The 25,014-nt window shown below is 40.2% G+C and overlaps 1 protein-coding gene across 4 annotated transcripts in view; it reads left to right on the forward strand.

The window, feature by feature from the left end:
* The window catches only part of atp8a1 (ATPase phospholipid transporting 8A1), a 112,217-nt gene that overhangs the window by 60,728 nt on the left and 26,475 nt on the right, over window positions 1–25,014 (forward strand). For all 4 annotated transcript variants that reach the window (XR_009782884.1, XM_061724921.1, XM_061724919.1 and 1 more), the window contains 11 exons: window positions 2,287–2,392; window positions 4,261–4,343; window positions 5,436–5,485; window positions 5,696–5,765; window positions 6,290–6,374; window positions 7,680–7,819; window positions 9,509–9,647; window positions 11,976–12,040; window positions 17,879–18,051; window positions 19,334–19,517; window positions 23,249–23,359. Coding sequence is in view for 3 of the 4 variants with exons in the window: in XM_061724921.1 (XP_061580905.1) it covers window positions 2,287–2,392; window positions 4,261–4,343; window positions 5,436–5,485; window positions 5,696–5,765; window positions 6,290–6,374; window positions 7,680–7,819; window positions 9,509–9,647; window positions 11,976–12,040; window positions 17,879–18,051; window positions 19,334–19,517; window positions 23,249–23,359 (1,206 nt within the window). In the remaining variant the exon portion in view is untranslated. The remainder of the gene's footprint in view (window positions 1–2,286; window positions 2,393–4,260; window positions 4,344–5,435; window positions 5,486–5,695; window positions 5,766–6,289; window positions 6,375–7,679; window positions 7,820–9,508; window positions 9,648–11,975; window positions 12,041–17,878; window positions 18,052–19,333; window positions 19,518–23,248; window positions 23,360–25,014) is intronic.

A 25,014-nucleotide genomic window follows, 5' to 3' on the forward strand; every position in this document is an offset into this window, starting at 1 on the left:
GCTGAATTTCATCCCTCTTTGTTTTTGGTTTGAAATAAAGAAAAGCAGCGCTAATAAAGGGCTATCAAAGTGTTAAAAGAAAACAAAATCCCTGCCACCACATAGACCTCACTAGTTAACACATAATATCCAAATGATTAAACCTTTAAAAATAGAAGAAACACAGTTTTTTTTTTTTTTTTTTTTTTTTTTTTTTTTTTTTAAATGTGTGATTATTGGCAGGACTGTTTCTTTGTATGGCACGTCCTCGTTCTTGAGCTCTAAATCGAGCACGCTCACATTCTCAAATCCATACTGGCTGACATGCCCTTCAGAGGATACCTGTCAACCCGGACTAGATTAGCATGCCGTTAGGAGACGGAGGGGACTCCCGCAGCCACGCGGCCTGTAATGGACGCTGTGTTTTCATTTACAACCCACCCTTCGATTTAACTTCCTGCCCTGTCGTGTATTTTCTCCTTTGTTTTCTTGTCAAAGCTCTCACAGAAAACTGCACATGAACTACATATATTGCCTATTTATTACTAGTCTTGTTGATTCTCGTTGCAGGAGCTGCTGTGTGTTCCCACTGTTAGTACAGATTCTTGAAAGCTGTTGCTTGATAGTAAACAGGGACAGTATGAATGCGAGTGAGCACAGTTTGATATTAAACTATTCCCAACAAATGTTTGTTGCCAGGCCACAGTGGGGACCACAGCTGCGTTATTCAGGCCTTCTGCAGACCTGCAGGCTGTTGACATTACTGCCAGAGCTGCAGTCACTGACTCCGAACTGGTGGTCCTTTAGCCTCAGACAGGAGCCTCAGCAGATGCTTGTCTGAGTCCAGCCTGCAGCAAGTTAGTCATACTGTTCCCTTCATTAATGTGAAATGCCCTCAGTATGTAGGTTATGCCTTTTTTCCATTAACTGAGGCAAAGTGAGTAAATATGTGTCAGTAGTTTCAATCCCCAGTCTAGCGGGGAGGAATAGTGTGATCATATGATCATGTCAGATGTGTTTCAGGCACAATATTAAGAGTACATAGTGTTTAAAAATAGCTGAACACTTTTAGTTTTAAGACTGTAATATAATGTGTCTTTAAAGGAATCTGTGAATCGGGAAAAGATGCAATAACAAAGGAAAATCCTGTAAATGTGATTGTATCTGTAGTTCATTTTTCCCCTAAATCAACACATCAGTGAGGTTTGAGTTTTAAGTTGCAGCTTTTTATTTATCTTTTATTTCCGTCTATTATCAAAAAGCTGATAAATGGCTCCAGACTTTATCAGCATGCAATGGAAAAAGGAAATGGATAAGAATGGCGATATCCTGCTGTTTCTAGACGCCAAACGTGAGACTTGAGCCGCACTGAGCGGAGATTGTTGTCTGTGCAGGTAAATGTAGAAACCGTACATGCTTGTAGTCTACTGTAGTAGTCTACTTTCATGAGGAAGTTGATTAATAGTAAAAAACCACAATATTTCGCAGATCAGATAGTGCTCAATAGAAACGTCAATAAATATCCAACCAGACAATCATGTTACGATCATTTACTGGCACCTAAGCCAAGAACAAACTTTTTAAAACACACTGTTTTATACAGAGCTATCACAGGATGGAACGCATTACCTTATAACATCAAAAATATTACATCAAAATACAGTTTTAAAAAGGTAGCTAAAGACTTTTTACATAAAATTCAATGAGTAACAAATATATCACATGCTATAATTTATTACAGAAATGTATTTGTGGGTTATACTTCGTGGTATTGGAATGACTGTACGATTCCTTTTTTTTTTTTTTTTTTTCACCACTAATGTATTTTAGACTTAAAGTTTGCTGTTAGTGTGTATTATGACTCGGTGTTACGGTGATCCGTAACTGCGATATATGTGTGTATGTATGGACTATGTATGTTCTTTTAAAATTGCATTGGGGACCCCAGGAAGAATAGCTGATGTTGCGACATCAGCTAATGGGGATCCTTTAAATAAACAAATAAACAAATACTGTCCTAATGCGGTTAACAATATAGATGTGCATTTTAAACTTTTTTAGAAAAGTTCTCACGTGAATTTCACGTGACAAATGTATTAAGACTGTAAATTTGAGTGCATGCTCGGTGGCTGTAGGAGGTCGTGTGAGTCACACAGGTTGATCAGCCTGACTGACTCTCTGGCCTTGTTCTTTTCATCAAGGTCTTTCAAGTTGCCCCCCCTTCTGTTACATGTGTGTTTTTTTGTGTGTGTTTTTTTTTTTTAAAGAAAATTACAATTCAAACTGCCCTTTTTCCACTTTCTGCAGCCTACAGCTGCTGTTATCATGGACTTCATGACCATGATGGCCATCTGCCACACTGCAGTTCCCGAGCGCGTGGATGGGAAAATCACCTACCAAGCAGCATCTCCAGGTGACACATCTTTTACTGGAATATGCCTCACACGTATAAAGTACACTGCTCTATAATCATCCCTCTGTGGGGTGTATGCTCACAGATGTGCCCTGGTGTCATGTAACCGTTCGTCAGACTATGTTCAGGCTTTGGTTTTCTCTTTAGCCACCAGACACTGTCAGGAATGTCTTCTTGTTTTCTTCTCATCTTACACTACGAAATGCTTTTTTGACAATTGTGGAATTTAGCAGTTTAGCTATCCGATTCCTCTATACAATGTACAATATATCCAAACTCAAGTTTAGCAAGCTTCACAAGTTCACCATCAGAGTCCAGCAAACAGCACAAACAAGCAGCCAGTTAGGCCTGTAAACTGGGACTAGCTGGAGGACACAGTGGTGCGATATAAGCTCAGTACTTCTCCAAACACGCGCTTCTACTGAGGTTAAAAATAGAAAAGAATTAGCCCTTGCAAAGCTTGCTATCTCTAGGTGGCAAGAGTGTCAAAATTACGCAAACTGTTAACTGCAGTGTTCTCACATGGTGGTGACACTTTAATTGCACAGAAGTGGTGTAATATCGCAGCTCTGCAGCTGCACACTGTAGACTACTGAACCTGATTTTAAGTGCTTTGCAGAAATGATGCTGCCCTTGAAAAAACTCTGTGTTGCAATATTTAATTTTCCGTCTAATAGCTAATGACCTCTGTGCCCGAGCAAATGGAACGCGGCGCCATCATCGCCTCCGGGCCCCAGCGTTTCATGAGCTCGTTTATGTAATCAGAAGAGCACGAGAAAGTCCAGGAATCGTGTTGTAAAATCAAATCTGTTGACAAACTGCATGGTGGATGTCACAATGGTGCTCTTCAAGCCTCACTTTGATCGCCGTGTCCGTCACATTCACAGTTCGGGGTAATGGACTGAGACAGCTGTCAGTCAAGACAAAAAAAATGCCCTGGAACTTGGTTCTTTTCAACTCAAGAAAATCACCAGCATGGCAAACCTTAGGTAAAAGGAAAAACTGCCTAAAGAAACGCTCAAAACAAGGGTGCATTTTGTGTTTTGAAAGGGTGGTTTTCTCTAGTTGCTAAATGTAAATTCCCAAAAAGAGAAAGATAGAGGGAAACTCCAATAAGCTCAGTATTAAATGTGCAAAACTATGGTCCAGATATGAAGAAATAAGAGGTTCTCGTGACATGAGAATCAGAAATCAGAATCAGAAAAGGGGTTTATTGCCAAGTTTTCACACAAGGAATTTGTTTTGGGGATTGGTGCAACACAATACAAATATAAAAACAAATATATAAGAGATAAAATAAAATGAAATGTATAAACAATAAAAAGTATAAACAGTAAAATAAAATGTAGACCAGAAATGTACAAAATGAGGTTTTAAAGTGCCGGGTGAGTCTGTACAAAAGGGACTTAGGATAGGTAAAAAGTATAGACAGTATAGACATGAGAAAGATCTGGTTTGATAAAGGTGGGCAATGAACACTTTGCTTCTGCTTTTTATCTACATGTACATTTAGAGTTTAAAAAAGGGAGATGGCTTTATTTTCCTTAAAGCGGACAACTACTATGATCATCTTATTGGAATTTGGAGATTGAAGTTGTGCAGGGAAATGCTACAAAGGGAAAGTTTGTTGAATTAGCTGAAAAATGAGACAAACCCAAACGGTAAGCTCCGTCTGCCCCGTGGCTTTTCAAGCAGGCAAAGCCAGCTCCATCGTCTCCAGTCTGTCCCCATCAGAATCAGAATGATCTAAATTCTTGTTCTGTAATCTGTAATCTGGTTCTGCTGCGGACAGCTTGGCGTTTGGCCGCGTACTTGTGCGGTTGAGTGACATTTGTTACATTGTGAGTTTGTGTTTCTTCGCTTCCCAGATGAAGGAGCGCTGGTGAGAGCAGCACTGAACCTGGGCTTTGTGTTTTCTGGACGGACCCCAGACAGCGTCATCGTGGAAATGGTAAGACGAGACTCATTGGATGAATGGATCTGCTTCAGCTCTATTACTGCCAGTGATGGTCTGGTTAGCTCAGAAAAGAAAACACTGAAACTTACAAGGCTATAAGTCAAAACTAACAAAAGTAAATCATGCCCTGTAGCAGTGGACATAAATGTAAATATATCATGTGCTGTTGCATGTGACCAGGAGAGGAACGGTTGACCTTTCACAGGAGGACGGGTGCCAGCGTAGCATAGGTCACACCTGACTCAAGTGCCTAACTACTCTGGCTCTATTCAAAGCTATTAGATGAAGAAATAATAAAAGTTAGGTTAAATCTGTCAACAGAAGTATCCGTGGAGACTCCAGGGAATCGAGCAAATAACCCCATAAAAAGAAAAATTCATGGTTTCTTCTCATGAACCATCTCCTTTTTTGGATTAAGAAAGCGTGTTGTTTTAAAATGGTTAGAGGATTTATTTTAAACAAAGTTACCTGTGATGCGTTTCTCTGTTTCTGTTAGTTTTCTTTTGTAAATAATCTGTGGAATAGCTGTTGACAGCTAGTTGATGTGTCCAATTTATGTTATTTGGCTCATTTGTTTAAAAACAGTCCATGATATCAAACTAAACGAATCATCCCGTATTCACTGAGGCCACAGGAATAAAGTAAGTGTTGTGTTTATATTCCGAGCCGAGGCGGTGTGTCCTCTCCGAGCCCCGGGTCACCCATCCTGTTGTTAGCTTAATTGGTTAACCTGATGATTGCACTCGAAGACCCGGAGGCAGAAACAAGAAAACCGTTTTAATGCTTCCTAATCTGAGGTCAGAACATCTCGTCTCCTAGATGTTTGTCCTATTTCTTTATCTTTATTAGACATTTTAGAGCTCTTAGCGTCAACTTAATCATTCTGTCTTGTACCTTTTTAAGTCTCCGCAATTAAGAAAGTTAATTGAATTTTACCTCGTTATTCCTCCTCCGTCGGCTCGGCGGAGGCCGCCGATGAACACATTTCAACTGCTGTCGAGGCTGATTGCAGGAGGACGGCATTATTGGTTTGTGCAACTGGAAAAATAGTTTGAAGTATTTAACTTGTTTATCTCTTTGATTTAGCTTGGAGGAGAGGAGAAGTACGAACTGCTTCATGTGCTGGAGTTTACAAGGTACTTCCTTGATAATGGTTATCATCACATTTTAAATGCACAATTACATCAGTTTTATCGTGCCATTATGCTTTTATACACCTTTTTTTTTAGTGAGCGGTGATACGGGCCTTCATTTACTGTATTTATAGTCATATGTTGCCTCAAACAATGGGATGACGGGGCTTTGTCTCCCTGCTCCTTGTGCTCTCGTCCCTTTTTGTCTCCTAGCACAAGGAAGAGAATGTCAGTCATCATGCGCACCCCATCTGGAAAGATCCGCCTGTACTGCAAAGGAGCTGTGAGTTTCCGTCTCTCTCCATGGCAACGCATGACAGCCCATCACTATCATCTCGCCGCACACAAGTGTCGAGAGCTCGTCTGCCCTCATCCCCTCTTTGCTCGTGTCGGGAGATCTTTTTAAGGAGCAGCAGGATGAAGACGACCGTTTCTCACGCGTGTTGCGTCTCTGCAAAATGACACATTCAAAAGCTTCATCGTTTCACAAGAAAAACCCCCGGCAGGCCATCTTCAGTCCACAGTAGCACACGTCTGCAGAGCCTGCTAGATGAATGGCTGCAGCGCTATCGTCGATCAGGCATTTATTGATCGGTCTTGGCCTTGAGATGAAATATTATTTGGTTATCTAAACACATTAATTCTCACAAGCAACAAAGCCATGTTCTATGCAGGTATAGGAACACTGAATATACCTTGTAATAAATGAATGGAACCTGCGTTTCCCACCTACAGAATCCAAGCCCAGGAGGTTTTCGCTCTTTGTCTCAGGGTTTCAGTAACCAGCAAATGTTTGTTTTCCTTCAGGACACGGTGATCTATGACCGTCTGGCAGACAGCTCTCGGTACAAAGAGATCACATTAAAGCATCTGGAGCAGTTTGCGACTGAGGGTGAGTGGACTAACACTGCCCCCTGTCTGAGGCTGCCTTTGATTCAAAAGAGACATCTCTTTATTTTTGCTCACCGCTTGATCCTTCATTGCAAGAGGGAGCAGAGCAAGTTTTTTTTCTTCCCAAGAGGTTTTCCTCCTTTGCTCCCACCTGCCAATCGGTTGATTCAAATGTGTGCATTTTTCCAGCAGTGTTGGCATGACACAGTGTACCTGTAGGAAAGTGCTGCAGAGACGAGCGCTGGTGTCCCGGGTTCATACTGCCACCTTGTGAAACACCAGCAGAATGATGTCATCGGGAATATTTCATGCCAAATTTAACATTCAGGACAGATTGTGAAGATGTTCAGTCACAGTCGTTAAAACTGAGCTGAAACATGACGTGAACTATGGATGAGCTCATAGTTTCTTGTGCCAAAATCATGACTTTGACGACATTTGTGCTCAGATGAGCACAGTTACTGAAATCAGACACAGGCGTGGGAATAATATTAGGGTTCTGCTTAAATGGTGTTAAATCTGATACTGTATTGTCATTGCATATTGGTAATGTGGTGTTTATGCAAAGTAAAGGAGATACCCTATACATGAGTTGTCATGTTAGCTTTATAGCTTTATGTAATTAAAATAATTCATTTTCTGTAATTCTTCTAAATCGGTTTATGTTAAAGGTGTCATGTCACAACAGAAGTCATCTCAGGGCATTTTAAGACGAGAAATCTAGACACTTCAATGCAGTTCCAGTTAAACACAATATAATACAAATAAATACAATACAATCAAAATTCACTATAATACATCCTAAATCCAGTTCTTTACAGTTTAGACCATTTCATGACAACTGTGTTCAAATAATACCAGTTCTCTAAAAGCAGCAGAGCTGAAGAAACCAAAAGGTTGCATCAAATCTTCATTTTGGTTTAATTGTCTGTCCTGGGTGTGTACGGGGTTGTGTCTGGAGGAAACACTCACTGTTCCTTTTATTTGTTTTTTTTTTATGGGGACAGAGATTAAAAACTTAAAAAGACTTAAAACCATTAACGAATAAAAGTAGGAAACATTGGTGCAGCATCGCGTGACTTATGCTGCATCTATTCGTCTTTGAAGTGTTGACACTTTCACCCTCAGGTTTTGTAAAGGCTAAAATTGACAGAATTATTTGAGTCACTTCTTGAGGCTTTTCTCATTTAGAAGTGTAGTGAATCTTTATCTTAACTCTGGCCAGAAAGCTCAGCTTCAACATCTGCACAGTGAAGAAGTCATGACATTTAACCTAGACTTTGTGTTTCTGTTTTGGATCTTCCAGGTCTGCGCACTCTGTGCTTCGCGGTGGCAGAGGTCCATGAGTCGTCGTATCAGCACTGGCTGGAGATCTACAACAGAGCCGTCACCTCCCTGCAGAACAGAGCCCTGAAACTGGAGGAGACCTATGAGCTGATAGAGAAGGTGCTTGTTGGATGCTCTGTTGCTCTGGCCTTTCGCGTGACCTTTATCCTGCTATGAGTTTGTCATCATGGGACGCAGTGAACCACATGTTACATACAAATCAGATTGTTGAAAGGCTTCTATAGAAAGTCTATGTGTATCTGTAAAGATTCAAATTTCTCACAATTCTTTTTTCCATGGAAGATGAGGGTTTCACCAGCAGGTAGAAGTGTTTTTTTGGGTTGTTTGACCTGAAAGTTTAAGTCAAACAAAGGAAACCAGAGCCGTAAATCATTTTCTTGCTGTTTTTTTTTTTTTTTCCCTTTGTTTTACTTTTTTCATGCTTGGACCTGACTGCCTAAAACAAACGGAGGTGCTCAGTCATAAACGAAACATAAAAGCTTTCAGGGAGGAAAGTCTGATGTGTGCTGCCTCATAACCCGAGTGTTTCTCTGCTGGTCCCAGGTTTGGGGTTCCTTGCAGCTCAGGGCCATCGACACCTAAAAGCTGTACGCAGTAACATCTGGCCCCACATGGGGGCGCAATGGAGTTGCAGTGGATTTCTTAAGCGATTGATTCAACTAAATTGACAAATTTACATATTATGAAGAATACATTTTAAGTCTGATCATGTAAAATATACATGTACTCCTTTGATCTACTTTAATAAGATGTTTTGGATCTTTTTCAATTAACACTATCATGGAAATACAGGATATTTTCTGTCATCATTGATGATTTCCATTGCTTGTACAGTTGTTTTATCTATTGATTAATTACAGAAATCCCCACATAATCCTTCAGTACACTAGCGGTTGGATTATTATCCTTACATTGTGCTGCAGAACATCAATGCTACATAAACTGCTTTCTGCTATTAATGAGAAGTTTCTTATCAGCTGTGCAGATCAGTTTCAAGCTTATGAGCTTAAATTGATTTATTTATGGCCCACTTGGACATAAGCTTGGCCAACCACCAGTTCCTAGACAACATTTTCCAGGAACTCCATCAGGAGACTATTGTGGAAATGTAACAGATCCGTCCATTTCCAACAGCTCCAATTAGAGAAAGAACAGCTGAAAGAGTTACAACACTTTAAAATGTTGTTAACGTACCAACACTGGAGAATATTGGGCTGGTCCCAGTTCCTCTGTAGCTTTGGAGTGAAATCCTGATACAAATGTCTTTCCTGCAAGCGTAGGGACACTAATAGGGGCTACAAATCAGGACTTGGCAGATGTTGTCAGTACAACGCACAGTTTTCCACGCCATGTGGTTCCCAGTGATTAGAAAGGACAGAGTTACAGACGAACAGGAAGCAGGTCTCGGGTCACAATTTCAACCACCTCCCTGGCCTTTCTGCTGCTGCTGGCTGCTGCCCCCTCTCTACTCCTGGGTCTTGTCAAATCTTTGGCTCTGTGATGAGCTTACATTAGCCTGAAGTCAATTGTGAGAGTCACACAGTTTCCTGGGAAAAGTGGTTGCGCTTGTGCGGAGGAGATCAGGTCAACAGGTACACATACAGTGGTGCTAGAACTGAACTAAACATGCTCGAGCCTGTGCTAAAGAAAAGCAGGTGATGAAGGGGAAAACACAGCTAATTGAGTGACACAACACTGATTCAGATTTTTTTTCTGAAATGTTTTAAACACCAAGCAGCGTTATAATGCTCACTTCACTCATTTCTTTTTTTCCTAACTCTTGGGTAGAACCTGCAACTCCTGGGGGCCACAGCGATAGAGGACAAGCTCCAAGATAAGGTACCCGAAACCATCGAGACTCTAATGAAGGCTGACATCAAAATCTGGATCCTGACAGGCGACAAACAGGAAACGGCAATCAATATTGGTGAGGAATGACACTTAGACTACTTGATGGTATTTTGACTCCATGTTATATTTGGTTACTGCAAGAATATGTGTATATATACAGGAAATAGTGTATTCTAGTATGGCCTTTTTATACTAGAGGCAAGTATATGTCTATAAACACCTCAAGTTTAGCTGTCTAATAGGCTTCGTTTGTACAATTTGATCTTACAGGTACTCGAGTCAGTCCTGTGGTCGTTCCTCCCTCAGCACGATACACTACTGACATGTTAAATGTCGCTGTCACATGCATCCGCTGAAAGGATGTGTTGCAGAATGATGTATTACCACTCTGCACTGCATGAAATAAATAACATGCATACGTACACCAGCAGGCATCCCTCAAATATCTCGCTCCCTCAGACCTTTGTTCAACCGTTTCAGTTCGTATTCCTCGTCCTTATTTGCCCCGGTATCACAGCGTTTAGATGTAGGTAAACGCCAGAATGGATTGACCTTGAATCTGCCCGTCTTGGTAGCACAAAGTTCAAGAAAACAGATATCAAAAACTGCCTCCATTTGTGGCCGTACCTACCACTGAGGCCTGACTGAATCAACTCTTTGTGTGCCCGCCGTGCCCAGATGTGAGGGAGCCCGGCAGAGGCTCGTGCTCACGGGAAGTGTTTTTACAGGTCAACTTTTTACTGAGTTGCTCTGTAAAAACTGTGCTTAATATTGACTTTCTTTTTTACTACTTTCCTCGTTGAAAGATGATCCTCATTTCCAGGGTTAATGGTGCACCACGCACCGTGCCAGATCAGACTGATGAATGAAGCCCAAGACATTTACTTTTCTCTTTTTTTTTTCCTTTTTTCTTCACATTTTGACATGTCCTGAATCACCCAAATGCCTGTTTTGGCACAGAGAACTGGGCCTAAATGCTGCTGAGTTTACATATTTTCCAATTTACTAATAAGCCTGAACCATCATAACATTATGTGGAGTGGATGTGCGTCTGGCTGTCGGAGAAAAGAGCAGCACTTACTTTGGGACATGCTGGCAGTCTTTTGAGAGTGTAGTTTAAAAAAATGCAGTGCTCAAGACTGCAAAACTCATTTGAGCTCACTTTACTATCGTTTCCTTGTCTTTGAGCACAAGGTGCATCATCTGCTGAAGCAGAGAGATGCTAACGAGAAAAAAAACACTCTCGTCTGCACAAGTGCGTGCTCCGACTGTTAGTGCTTTTATAAAAGAGTGTTTCACTATTAGTTTTGAGTAGCCTTTGTGGAACAAAAATGCATCTGTAATCGCCGTTACCTAGGTGACAACCACGTTTACTGGGACGTAACTATCATTATATATTCCTTGAAGCGTGTCGGAGGAATGTTTATCTCCAACGGAGGCAGAGAAAGGCCAGGAATATATATATTTTTTTTAAAGGGTTCAAACGAGCTCAAAGGTAAACAGATTGAGCGGAAGGGTTGTGGCAGGAACTGAAAAAAGAAACGGAGACAGTGTTGAGATTGCGTGACACTTTGTACACAGCGGCAGATTTTTGAACGTTTGCACCTTCTGCACTTAAAGAGAGCAGTCTGCCAGGCCCCAGACCCCGGGCCTGTCTGGTTTCTGACTCTGGAGGTGGAACTTACTCATTTCCTCTGTGTGTGCTGTGTATTGTATTAAATTTTTTGTCTTTGTTTTGTTTTTGTTTTTTTTTTGGGTCCAGAATTTCATCTTAGAAATGGCCACCCATGACTTAAAAAAAAAAAAAAAAAAGCAGTCAGTTTTTGTGGTAACCCCCCTTTTAAAGAAAGTTTAATCTCTCTCCAGACAGAAGCAAAGTGTTGAAACCCACAAATATTTATGCGGTCGTGCCACAGATGGCAGCCGTTTCATACAGCCGCAGCGCTGAACGGCAGACTGCAGACTTGGCTAATGAAACATTTCTGTTTTCCCCAATGAGAGGCTCCCTCCAGCACCTTGCTGGTGACCCTGCGTGTTTGTCCCGGCCAAGAGCAAGAGTAGAACGCTCTCTTGAGAGTCGCGTTTGGTAACCCAGAGTTGTAACTGCCTATTAAAACAGGAAACTGACATACTCTTGTAAGCCCAGCTCATTAGTCATGCCCAGAGACATTTGCTCTTAGCTGTTACATTTTAATTAGCAGCCTTTAATAAGTTGTTCTGTGTATTTTGTTTTGTTTTTGTCTTTCTGAAGTTACTTAAATGACTCCTTGAATATGAATGACAGCAGAGATTCAACTTTAAAGATGTTTGTCGACATATGTGCCTGCTGCCCAGTCTTTTCAGGGTTAGTGCTTGCAGAGATGTAGAATTTTATTTTATTCTGTTTTTTCTTTTTCTTTTGTAGGACATTCCTGCAAACTACTGACAAAGAACATGGGCATGCTTGTCATCAATGAAGACAGTCTTGATGTAAGTAGTCTGGATGGAAGATGTATAGAGATTTCCTCTTTGGGTACGAACATGTTCTTCACGCTCATATAAAGGCGTATTTCTCTCTAAATGTGGAACCGTCTAATGACCTTCTACAGACATGTAAACAAGATAATGCAGATACTAAAGGCTGCTTCTGTAGCTCGCCTTCAGGGGACAAATGTGGTTTAGGGATATCCTAGTGTATATAACATTACTATTTTCACTCAATTCCTCTGGATAAAACTGTCTTCAAACTTCACTGACAAATCCACTGGATGTCCTCCACATACAGTAAAATGGCCTTAAAGGCTCAAATCTGCCTTAACATCCTTAAAACAGCCAGCAGCCAAAGCCTGTTAAGGCGGGAGAGCCTCCTCTTTTCTTCCTGCAAGAGAAAAGGGCAAGTTCGTGCAATTTCAGGGGGGAAAAGCTAAACGTTTGGGCCAAAACTGAGAGTTTCCTGGGTTTGGTTAGTCGGAGAAGAAGGGGAAAGCGGCGATGAAAAGCGGGTTTAGTATTGGGGGGGGTGGTTTAAGTGCTGATGGACGGCCTTCAGTCTGTCAGCTCGTCGTTAAGCGTGATAAATGGAGCTGAGGTAGAATCGGGGTTCAGTGCATTCATAATGCTCAGGACCAGTGCTTTGAAATGTCAGCTCCCATTCTGTTGTGGTTGAGCAGATGCTTACATAAGGCAGTTTACTGGAGTCCAAAAGGAAAAAAGCTGAGGAGCCACAGTGAACGGAGAGCCAGGCAGCAGTGTTTGCAGTTTAGAAAGAGCTTTACTCGAGCCTGTCCTCTTCTCTGCTATGTTTAGAAGTGGTTAGGTCATATTTTGAGACCCCGTGTGCTAAATCCTACTTAAACTGAAGTTGCTGAAGTTAAGATATTAAAGATATTGGCTTGTTTTGAAAGTATGTAGGGCTTAATAAGTATTTGCATAATATTATTTAGAAAAGGCACTCAGGGCTAGATGAGATGGCATAGCCATGTTTTATTTATTTATTTATTTTTCATGTTATTCTCATTCCTGTGCTGGAACTCAAAATGCCCGGAGCAGACATCTCATATGAGACCCAACAGCTGGCAGGCGCGTGCACATTTTGCATTGCAAATGAGCTTGATCATTTAAACAACATAGCTGCCTTGAATGTAAATTCTTGGCCATCGAAGGGTCTTTAGAGGAAATAAACATTCGCTTCTTACTGTGCTTTTGAGCTTAATTGTCATTTCTTGTTGCAAAAACTAAATATGATCTGAATTTTGCGGTGCTGGAAATGAAAGACAAATGCTCTTGTTGTCACGAAAGTGAGCGTTTCAAAGTTCTGGCCTGCAATTTGTTGGACCGATGCACTTGAATTTTTAAATATTGTTTTACATAAGGTTTTCCATAGGACAGTCAGGGTAAAATGGTATATTTTTAGTCATTGGCATGATGTTAAAAAAAAATAAGGATAGTAAAAGAAAAGTTATCATTTCCTTTTTGGATTCTTGTTTAATGAACATTTGGTGTGCCGTGTTTTGGGACTGGGTGACATTGTTTAACAAAAGCTGCTCAAACAACAGTGTTGGCATGGACAGGAAAACCCCAACTGTGTATAATTTAGGAAAAGTATCATCCAAACTCGCTGATATTTTGTTGAGTCTTTCCAAATGTTGGACCATACTTTTAGGACCTGTCTGGTATGTATACTTAAATCTTCAAAGTCAAACCTACAGAGGGCGCTACACTATGTATATACTGTATGTACCTGACACACTGGACAGAACTGGTCTGCATTTACTCCTTCATCTTTCCAGAACCAGTAAAAGAAATGAAGAAAAAAAAAATGGTCTTATGTTACCAGAGCTGAGATTTAAATCGATTAGGGAAGTTAAAAAGGACATGGATCCACCAGAAGGTGACACATTTTTTTTCTTGCAATCATGACATATCAAAGGCCACACCATGTACTGACTAAATATGAGAGATTTAAAATATAATGCTCAAATTCCTCTTAATTTAATGTCTCTTGAAGACTCGAGACAAACATTGTTTTTATTTTTGTTGGCGTTTTTTTGTAGCTTGTGTGCATAATGTGAAAAACTCTGAAGTGACATCCAGATTCTGAATGTTGCCTTCAGTGCACTACACTGAATAATGTCAGCTCAAAAATATGACCGCTGTGGATCAAAAATCCTGAGTAGGGCCTTGCAGAACATTATCCGCAACTCAACTTCCAGTGAGTCAGATATTGTAGACTTCGGTTTTCTACCTGGAACACGGCCACTCCTAAGCAGTTTTTTGGACTGAGCTACCCTTAGGCAGAGTTAGAAAATGACTAAAGTGTTTACCTCAAAAACGACAGGGCAGAATTTCATCCGGTTGTACTGTAGCTTGTCTGGTGGCACGTTTCAAGCAAATGCTCCAATGTTGTAATGTTTTATGTATTTATTCATCCTTCTAAGCTGTTGAGCGCTAGGGATGGGCGGTATGGACTAAAAAATGTATCACGATAATTTCTGGCATTTATCCCGATAACGATAAAAATGGCAATAAAAAAATACCAATTCAACTCCACCTTTTTAACTATAAATCTATCTCGCTCTCAGATCCGCCATGTTTGTTACACAATAACATCATCAATGGGATTCTTTCTTTCTTTCTTTCTTTCTTTCTTTCTTTCTTTCTTTCTTTCTTTCTTTCTTTCTTTCTTTCTTTCTTTCTTTCTTTCTTTCTTTCTTTCTTTCTTTCTTTCTTTCTTTCTTTCTTTCTTTCTTTCTTTCTTTCTTTCTTTCTTTCTTTCTTTCTTTCCTCCCTTCCTTCCTCCTTTCCTTGTTTTCTCCCTTCCTTCATCCTTTCCTCCCTTTCTTTCCTCCCTTTCTTTCTTTCTTTCCTCCCTTCCTTCCTCCTTTCCTTGTTTTCTCCCTTCCTTCCTCCTTTCCTTGTTTTCTCCCTTCCTTCATCCTTTCCTTGTTTTCTCCCTTCCTTCCTTCCAAAAATCAGCTTTACACAAAAACGTCATCAACGGGAATTTATCGTTTTTACCGCGAGATGACAAATTCTTATCGTGAGGAATTTTTTTGACGGTATATCGTGAACGGTAAAATATCGCCCATTCCTATTGAGCGCCTTTGCTTCTGTCTGTCTGTCTGTCTGTCTGTCTGTGTGTCTGTCTCTCACACACACACTCTTGTACAGTGTGTATTGGAATATCTCCTGAAAACATGCTCACTCAGTGGGATCTTGTGTAAACTGAAGTCTTATTCAATTCTGGGATTTTAACTTCATTAACACCCAAACATGAAGCACTGAAGTCCCAAACTACTCCAAAATTTAAAATCAGATTAAAAATGTCAGCACTTGCAAGTCGCTGCTTGCAAGCATAGCTGATATCATTTTTTTCGTTGAAAACTTGGCAAGGTAAAATATTGCAGAATCAAAAAGAAATGTTGCAGAATCAGAATCTGTGTTGAACCATTCATGCTTCGGTGGTCAAAAGTGCACGTTAAACACTTTTAACTAAGAAGGAATATCCCCCTTTTTTGTGGGCCTCGGAGACAGATGATGATGCTACATTCATAAATTACGTCCAGATTCCACATACTGAGTGTCACATTGTGTTGGCTTTGTCCCTCAAGGTCAGTATCAACAATGCAGCTCAGTCTTGAAAGGAAGCTCTTTTGAGTTTCTGCATGGACGCCACATACCCGGTCCAAAACCAAACACTAGTTGGTCACATAGGCTGAACTGATCATCGCAGCCACAACAAAAAGGCTTTAAGAGGGGCCATAGCATTTGTGCTGAAATTCCTCCGTGGTAATTGTGGGGGAAATGACCGTCCTACTTAAGGAAATGGTAAACTTTGCTTATCACACTATGATGAATCGGTTGTGCTCCAAACAAACAGGATTCTTTCTCATACTTTCGGCATGCCATCTTCTACGAGAGATTACTCCTCTCCTCTTGATAGCGAGATGTAATCTGCGGTAACCCAAATGAAGCAGTTGAACATGAATGTAAATATCACAACCTACGATTACTCTGGCCTTAACACACTTCCACGTACAGCTCACCATCTCACCATCTCACGCTGTTTAACAGACCCCACCAGAGATGGTTAAGTCTTCACAGCTGTTCTCCGCTTGTATCCTCTTGCTCAGTTTCTCTCGTGTTAATCCATCATCTCTCTCCGTTCATGTTTCTCACTCTCCTTTTCCCGCTTTGTGAAACATAAAGCCCGTCTCCACAAATATTTCCCTTAAGCTGGGGTTTCAGAGTTTTGTTATGGCAAGTGTACATTAAATGGTCCCCCCGGTACAATCTCAATGCTTTTGACATTTCTGACCTCCACGCCAGGCCAGACCCCTCCCTCTTTTATTCCTAATAATGTCTGATGTTTTTTGATAACTTAAGCTGTATAGGCATCTCCTGAGGTTTAACACATTGTATTTTACCAAGCAGGTTACTCTTAAAGCTCACACCATCCATCCATTCATTATTTTTACCACCTTCTTCATATTCAGGGTCACAGGGGCCTGCTGGAGCAGCTATACCGGCTCTCTTCAGGCGAAAGGCAGGTTGCTGGTATATTGCAGGGCCACATTTAAACAAATAAGCACCAAAGCTCACATTCACTCCTGTAGGGAGTTAAGAATCTCCAGTTAGCCTAACGTGCATGTTTTTGGACTGTAGAGGAAACGAGAAGAGCCTGGAGAAAACCCACGTAAGCACAGAAGAACATGCAAACGCCACACAGAGACTGTTCTTGCTGTGAAGCAGCATTGTTAACCACCAGGCCACTATCCTCCCCGTCCCAAGAACAGAAAGGTCAAATAAGATTTAATTGGTGCGTTACAAAGCCAGGCCAAGTCTGAGACAATGTTCCTTTCTTTTGGGACACAAGAAACCAGATTCAACATGAAGAATAACCGGCAGGAAAAATATGGAGAAGAATTGGAATTGCATCAGCAGTGTGACACAGACATGCATCGTGCTTGACCGTGTTTAATGACACAGAAGCTGTCTGATATCTGGAGTTTATTTAGATATACTGGTTCCCACTCTAAATGAGCCAGATGAGTTGGACGGTGAACTAGTGAAATAAGACATTGTGATCCATTTAATTAGCTAAAGACGAAAGTAAAGGCAGAAAGAGGCACAATTAAACAGCTTTAGACGGCTGCAGAAAACAGGAGGAGACCACTTTAATGGAGAGGAACTAAAACATATTAACTGTGATCATATCAACGATGAATATCTGTCCTTGAAGCCCACCTTCAAGACAAATTGTAATTTAAATTTGTTTAGCCAAACAGTTGCTTTCCAATTCCTTTTTTTATGCATCATCCATAAACATTAAGCATATGAGCATACTTGGCATTAATACGGTACAGGGAGGATTTTTTGCAACAGATTGTCATTTGTAAAGGAGGCATCAAAGCCAAAAGAACACGAAGACAGCTGAGAAAACCCTTGACGTGTGAACCTCTGATACGAAACGTGAGAAGTTTGAAGAAAAAGACATTTGCAGTCGTTTTTGAAGAGTTTCTAATGAACAGACTATTGTCATATTGTTGAATTCATTGCATTGTTTGACATATCATCATCTTAATTTGCACATATAATTGATCTGTTGTTTATACAAGTAGATGTTTGCAGCTAATTAAAATCACCAGTATAATAGATGGAATAATCATTTACTGTAGCTCGCGGTTCTCTTGGAGGCCAAGCCAACTTGACAAAATACATTTGTTTATTCAAGAACGGTTTACATTTCCTCCGAAACCCTCAAAAGTGTGGTTTCAATTCAAGGAACTAATTTAAACTCATGTTTGTTGAATGTTTTTCATTGTACAGGCAACAAGGGAAACGCTCAGCCACCACTGTGGAATGCTGGGAGATGCGCTCTACAAGGAAAATGACTTTGCACTCATTATTGACGGCAAGACACTAAAATACGCTCTTACTTTTGGAGTGCGCCAATACTTCTTGGACCTCGCCCTGTCCTGTAAAGCTGTCATATGCTGCAGGTAAGATTTACCCCCAAGTAATGAAATAAACCTGGAACATAAGAGAAGGAAACAAGCAGGACATTGAAGGAAAGCTGTAACTACCAATAGATTATTGTCAATAAAATGATAAAAAAAAAATGAATGTTGTAAAATACCCCCGTCTAAATACATCAAGCCTTGTGCAAAAGAAGTGATTGATTATATCTTGAAAACTGTGTTTGGACTTAAAGGCATTGCCACAACGATCAATTAAATATTTTTATGGCAGCTATTTAAAAAGTAGTTTAATACGACACTAGCGTATTAAAACCTTTCAACATCCCGAAGGTGCTCTGGTGGCCTGCTGAGGCCACATAAAGACTACTTAAGTACTTAAGTAGTCAAGCAACCATGACAGGGTCCGGGGCCAGAAGTCAGCACCGTGTTTTCAGAACAAACGCAAACCTTTACATGCCATATTATTACTTCATACAGGACGTCCAATTTGTATTTATTTATTCCCCCAGCCTTAACCTACCTGTGCCTTGAGCACACTCTGTGGGCACCTAGATACACCGTGAGATGATGAATGAGGGCCCTTAAACCTCAGCAAATATAAACATTAGCAGTTTAACGGCTAAAGATAGACATGAAGTTTACAACATTATCTCCCTACGCCGACACTTAACACTCAACCTGCTGCACGAAGAATCCCTGGTGTTTTGAACTTAGGCTTTACTCTGGATCATAAACTTTGAAGTCGTATAAAAGAATAATGTCTGACTTAATGAACTGTGAGGGGGTTCTTGGTATTTTTTTAAGTTAATCCGAAAACCTTGAGATAACACGTCTCTGATACTTTTAGGGTTGTGTAAGTCTAAAAACACATCATTCAGGGAACCACTCACGGACACCTCACTCTCCTGGATCACAGTAGAAATATCCATTTCTCCATGGCTTCATCGTCAGCCAACTTCACATCATGCTGAATTTATTGTATTTCTGAAGTGATTTGCACAAGGTAGTAACTTTGAAATCAAAAAGGATTAGAAAATAAATTTCACTGCAACACAAAAGAGGTGGGGTTAAGTCAAATGCCTGACTCCGCCCCCAAAACAACCCACTGTGAAAGTGCAGAAATGATTGAAAAGGGAGCTTTTGTACTGCATCTCTGTGGTATTTTGACCAAGGGCATGTCTTAGAAATTTCATTAATAACGCAGGAAATTCCTTTAACTTCCAACAAGAGGTCAAAATCCAGTACATCTCCTTTTAAAGGAAACCCAGTGTGTGATGTTCACTGTGCTTTTGCTCTGTTTTAGAGTTTCTCCTTTGCAAAAATCCGAGGTGGTTGAGATGGTGAAGAAACAGGTGAAGGTGATCACGCTGGCCATCGGCGACGGCGCCAACGACGTAGGAATGATCCAGACGGCTCATGTCGGTGTGGGAATTTCAGGCAATGAGGGGCTGCAGGCCGCAAATTCTTCTGACTACTCCATCGCCCAGGTGAGTACGGTGGCCCGCAGTAAGAGTCATCAGTTATTGTTGAATAGAGAAAAGAGACTCTGAATGCTCAGTGGTGTTCAGTTTGTTGGAGAAAGACCCGGTAACAGCCCAGTTACACACTTTACTTAAGAGCTTCAGACCCAAATGATGTAACATTAACTATTTCAATCAAGCACACACTGAAAACACATGTTTACACCAGACTGCTAAACTTTGGTAATGTCAAGATTTTACTTGTGAGGATATGTTTACTCCGGAGCTGCATTTGCGTGTCCTCAGTTTGGCTGCAGGACACAGCGATGCATTAAACCAGTTGTCATTCTCATCACTGTCTCCTCAAGTGTAATATGCGTAAACGATAGCTCGGCACATTGTTCCGAGTAACAATGGCTCACATGTTTGACAGAGCTCTAGCTTATACAGTGAAGGAGTATAACACCTGTAAAACGGGCATCTGGTGACACCTGACGCCAAACATAACTATACAGAAACAGACTCCAGCAAAATGCTGCTTAAGTACCTACTCACATCTTGGTAACCAGTTTTTCTGAAACTCTGCGTCGATATCTGATACTTTCTCTCAACAAAGAGCTCAGTTCTTGTGTCGTGGGTCGATTATACAGCACAACACTCAGCGTCCCGTGTGTCTGTTACAGCCAAGAGGCCTTACAGTGCTACAAGGCAACAGTTAGCTTTCTGCGCTCCGGTGTTCAGTTACTATTCAAGAAACTTGCATGCATCTGAAGTGCCTCCTTCAATCCATATCACATGTAGAAGGTATATGTCCTTCGAAACTAAGTACCTTTTTATAATCTATTTAGACTATGTCCTTGCATCGAGATTAAATTACGCCTCCAGACTTTAAGTCAGACTTCCCGTATCATGGTGTTATTTAAATGTAATTTTATCAGTGAAAACTGACATAAATCACCGGGGCATGTTTTTCCTATTTCTGTACATAAATTGCTGCTGTAAATTTTTAGGTAGCCAGATTCTGGGATTTCATACTCGGTTGTCTGTCTAAGTAAGCGTAGAGTTAAGAGGCATCGGGGTGAGGCACCTCTGCTGTCCGTCTGTCGTCAGCTCGGCTCTGCGTTAACTTCTGTTTGATGTAGCCGTTGGAGTTGGGGGGTCACACAAACCGTAGCCTGCCCCCATGTTTTCATTTCAAACAAGAGTTTTGTGGTGATGCTGAAAGATGAGCAGACCCTTATAAACAAACTTCTGTTAGTCTCAGGAATTAAAGTAAGATTCCTCTTCTACTCCTACCTGCCACTCCTGTTTCATAAACTATGTTCAGCCCAGAAATGTCTTTACTTGGCCCCTCCAGATTTATTTGAAACACTCTGAATAACCAGAAATGATTTAAAAAAAAAAAAAAAAAAGCAGACGATCTTGACGATCAAAACGGATTACAACATAGCATTAATGACATTATATCCAGAGCAAACACATTTTATTTTATTTATTTATTCAGTTTAAGATTACAGGGACAATGCACATTAATAAACATATCTGTAAATGTGCCAGTTTAGCCATCCTGGCTAATTTTCAACCGCAGTCCCTGGGCAGGTGTGATGGCAACTACACTGTGCACTTCATAAGGGCAAATAAGAACACAGAAGAGCACATAAAACACTTAATAATAAAAACAATAAATACGTAAAACATTAAACAAATTTTTAACAGGCTTCATGTTATTTGAGCAAGTCACAGAATATGGTCACACACTTGTCTTTTAACCATGATTTTAACTCAATTTTAAATGAATGATATGTGTCATTGTTTCTGATATATGTTGGCAGACTGTTCCATGTATGAGATGCTCTTACTAAAAAAGCTGACCGTCCAAAAGCAGTCCTGCTCCTAGGTATTATGCAGTCCCCTCTTGCTGCAGACCTAGTACGACTATTGTCTGTTGTTTTCTGCTTAACAAAACACTAAGAGGGGGAGGAGCTAAGTTATTCAGTATCTTATAAACAAGACAAGCATCAGTGAATTTGGTAAGATTATCCCAACTCAGTAATTTGTGATTTCTGAGGCAGTTACAGTGATGAAAGCTGTTTGGCTTCTTGTCAAGCACCTTAATAGCTTGGTGGTATGCTGACTGTACAGATTTAAGTGTTGTACAGGACGCTTGTGCCCAACTAGTCAGACAATATGACAGATGTGACATTATCATGGCATTGAAATATAATGTTGCAGCATTAGTAGTTAGACAGTTTCTGATGTGACGAAAATTTGACAGATTAAACTTTATGACATTTTTTACGGTTTTAGTTTGTTTTTTAAATGTGAGATTAGATTTTTTTTTAGATTTATTTATTTGCACAGTTAAACATTACACAAATAAAATTACCAACTTTACAAATTAAAGTGCAGGAAGAGGCGAAAACTCAAAAGAGCTTATCAGGTGCCTCCACCTGTAGTTAACATAAAATTTAATATCATACTTATAAAAACAAAATATACAAATGAGCAGTTAGAAATCTATAAATGATAGAAATTAAAGGAAAATTACAAAGAATTTACACAAAAGAAAAATGATCGGATATATGAAAAACGATAGAGTACAATTTAATAATTAAGAAACAAACAAAAAATAAACGACTAAATAACAAACCAAATGAACAAAAACAAAAAATAATTTCAATTAGAGACAATTGTTATTCCGAGATATTTAAAATCAGATACCACTGTCATCTTTTCACCTGCAACATAGACATCAGGTGTGGGACTATCCGTTGACCATTTTGTGAAAAACATGCATACAGTTTTCTTTGTGTTTAAGTGAGACAGGAGTTATTAAGCCAATGTGTGACATGAGCCATTGCTGCTGTGAGCTTACATGCAGCTTGCTGTTTGGTTGTTGCATGGGCGTAGATGACAGTGTCATCTGCGTACATTTGGATCTCAGCCTCACTGCATACAGTGGGGAGATCATTTATATAAAGGCTAAACAACAGGGGTCCCAAAATTGATCCCTGAGGTACACCAACATCACAACCAAGGGCCAATGACAGCTCACCATTTATCCTAACCCTCTGTGCTCTGCCTTTAAAATAGGATTGCATCCATTCAATGGCATTAGGAGAGAAGTTGAACATTGAAAGCTTTGATACCAGAACACTATGGACCACAGTGTCAAAGGCTTTCTTTAGATCTAAAAATATAGCCCCAACAACTCCCCCCTTGTCTAGTTTAGATTTAATATTCTCCGGAAAAAAGCAGTTGGCAGTTTCAGTTGAGTGGTTGGATCTAAAACCAAATTGCATAGGATGAAGTTTGAAAGGGCTGTTGTCATGGTTCCCCCCATCATGGGTTGGTGGTGTTATCACATGCAAATCTGATCACCTCTAAAAAATGAATAAAAATTGTCCTACAGCCATAGAAATTAAAATGTTGGCCACAAGATTTTAAACAATATCAGTTATTAACATATTTAATTATTACAGTCTTCCCTTAGAGATCAGGGCTCCCTGATGAACCATTTCTAAGTGTTTTTATGGCTAGATATATCTGGAATGTGTTAAAAAAGAGACTTTCCCAAAGTGCCTCATGAGTCCTTTGGTTTTTTTTCTGCTAGGCAATGACAAACTACTTTCTTTGATCCTGAAGTTGCTCCAGCACTGATCTCCGATTATCAAAAAAACATTAGATAATCTGCGATACTCTGACTTTTGCTCTTCATTCATCATGGTGTCACCTCCCATTTGCTCTCTCCCACTCAGTTCAAATACTTGAAGAATCTACTCCTTGTTCACGGGGCCTGGAATTACAACCGTGTAGCCAAATGCATCCTGTACTGCTTTTACAAGAACATCGTTCTCTACATCATCGAGGTAAGTCTCACGCAGTGTCTCAGGACCAAAAGTCATGCAACGCACCAGGTGTGAATGAAGAGCATTGAGGATTTTTTTTTTTTTTAATAACATGACTATGTAAAGGGGGGAAAAAATGGTTGTTAGAGTTTCCATGTTTATATTTCTGTTGACTGGCTGCTCACAGTACAGGAACCTGCCAGTCTGTGTAGCTCTTGGCTGAATGGGTCGTGTTTTGACATCCGTGGTCAGAAGTAACACAATCAAAAGGGTCGGTCCGTAAACAAAAACATGCAGTAATTAAGGAAATGTTACACATTGTTAATAAGAGGTTTGAGAGATGTTCTCTTGTAGATTTATGAACTTTCATAGGTTATCGTTGCACATGTTGGCAGATTTGGGTAAGGTTAAACTCTTCTCTGTTAACTGAAACACAAAAATACTTCTACTAATGTTTTAATCAGCCCTGCTGTCCAGGGACTCAGTCTCAGCCTTCCCCTGTGTGTGCCAATGGGTGAAGGTTAGTTGGTGTTGCATGTTTCTTGTAGCATCTGTTTGATGGTTTGTGGTGAGTTTGATGGCATATGACAGCTGCCAGAGCCCGTGCAGATAGTAACTTCAGAGCTATGACCAAGAGAGACCAGACAGGTTAAGTGCTTCCCGTCAGCACCAGCTTTTTCACTCGCGCCACTCAGGTTTTTTGAAGTATTGGCCACGCACTTGTAAATCCAGATAATAACATTTGCTCTCTATCAACTCAAAAATCTAAATTCAGACACTGTTTGATCACATCAGGGTACCACGAAGCATAAGTTGGCATGGTAACCATAGCTTTTGCATTTTCCACTGGACTAAAAAGCCATCCTTCTTTACTAAACTCTTGCGCCGGCTTCAGGCTGAATATTATGCTCAATTTTTGATCCATATTATAAAACATTATGAAATGTCATTAAAATCCCAGGCAGGGTTGCAGATGAAAAACAAGACTCAAACTCATATTACATGTTATAATACACCTGTAATGCTTTAATTTAATGAAATATGCAAATGTAATTACAGTTATACTTTCCTTTCTGACATTTGCTGTTGACTTTATCTTACATTATAATTGATGGGTGCCAATGAAATTATCCATATTGTCTAAGGCAATATTTTGTTGTTTTTGAAAGGCACATTTTTTTTTGTGATTGGTGTCAACACAGCTCCTTTTATGAAAACGCACTTATATCCCGACTAGAGAAAGCTTGGGTGACCTTAACGATAACTCAGTTTGTGACACAACCTTATATGAGTTTGGTTGTTTGGGTCAGAGTGTCATAAGAACAAAATGTTCTCTTAATTGTCTTCTAAGCCAGTCCCATTTTCTTGTGCCGTTAAGATTAATAGTTAAAGCTTTTTTTTCCCCTCTTCTGTCATCTTCAGCTTCCCCACACCAGATAAATGTAACATAAAGATGACAAGAACATAATATAAGAAATAGATGTGATTTGCTCTTTGAAAAGGGTGCATTCATACTGAAATGTAAAAAAAAAAAAAATAGAAGAAGAAGAAAGCGGGAACAAAATCCTCTTTTCTTGATCCTTTCTCTGTGACACTTCACCTCTCTGTCCTTTTTCATCCTCATTCGACTTTATTTGCCATGAAAAATCAGCCGGCTACCTTGAGCATTCCAGCGA

Source organism: Cololabis saira, chromosome 7 (genome assembly GCF_033807715.1).
Source record: "Cololabis saira isolate AMF1-May2022 chromosome 7, fColSai1.1, whole genome shotgun sequence".
In the NCBI taxonomy this organism is placed as follows: domain Eukaryota; kingdom Metazoa; phylum Chordata; class Actinopteri; order Beloniformes; family Belonidae; genus Cololabis; species Cololabis saira.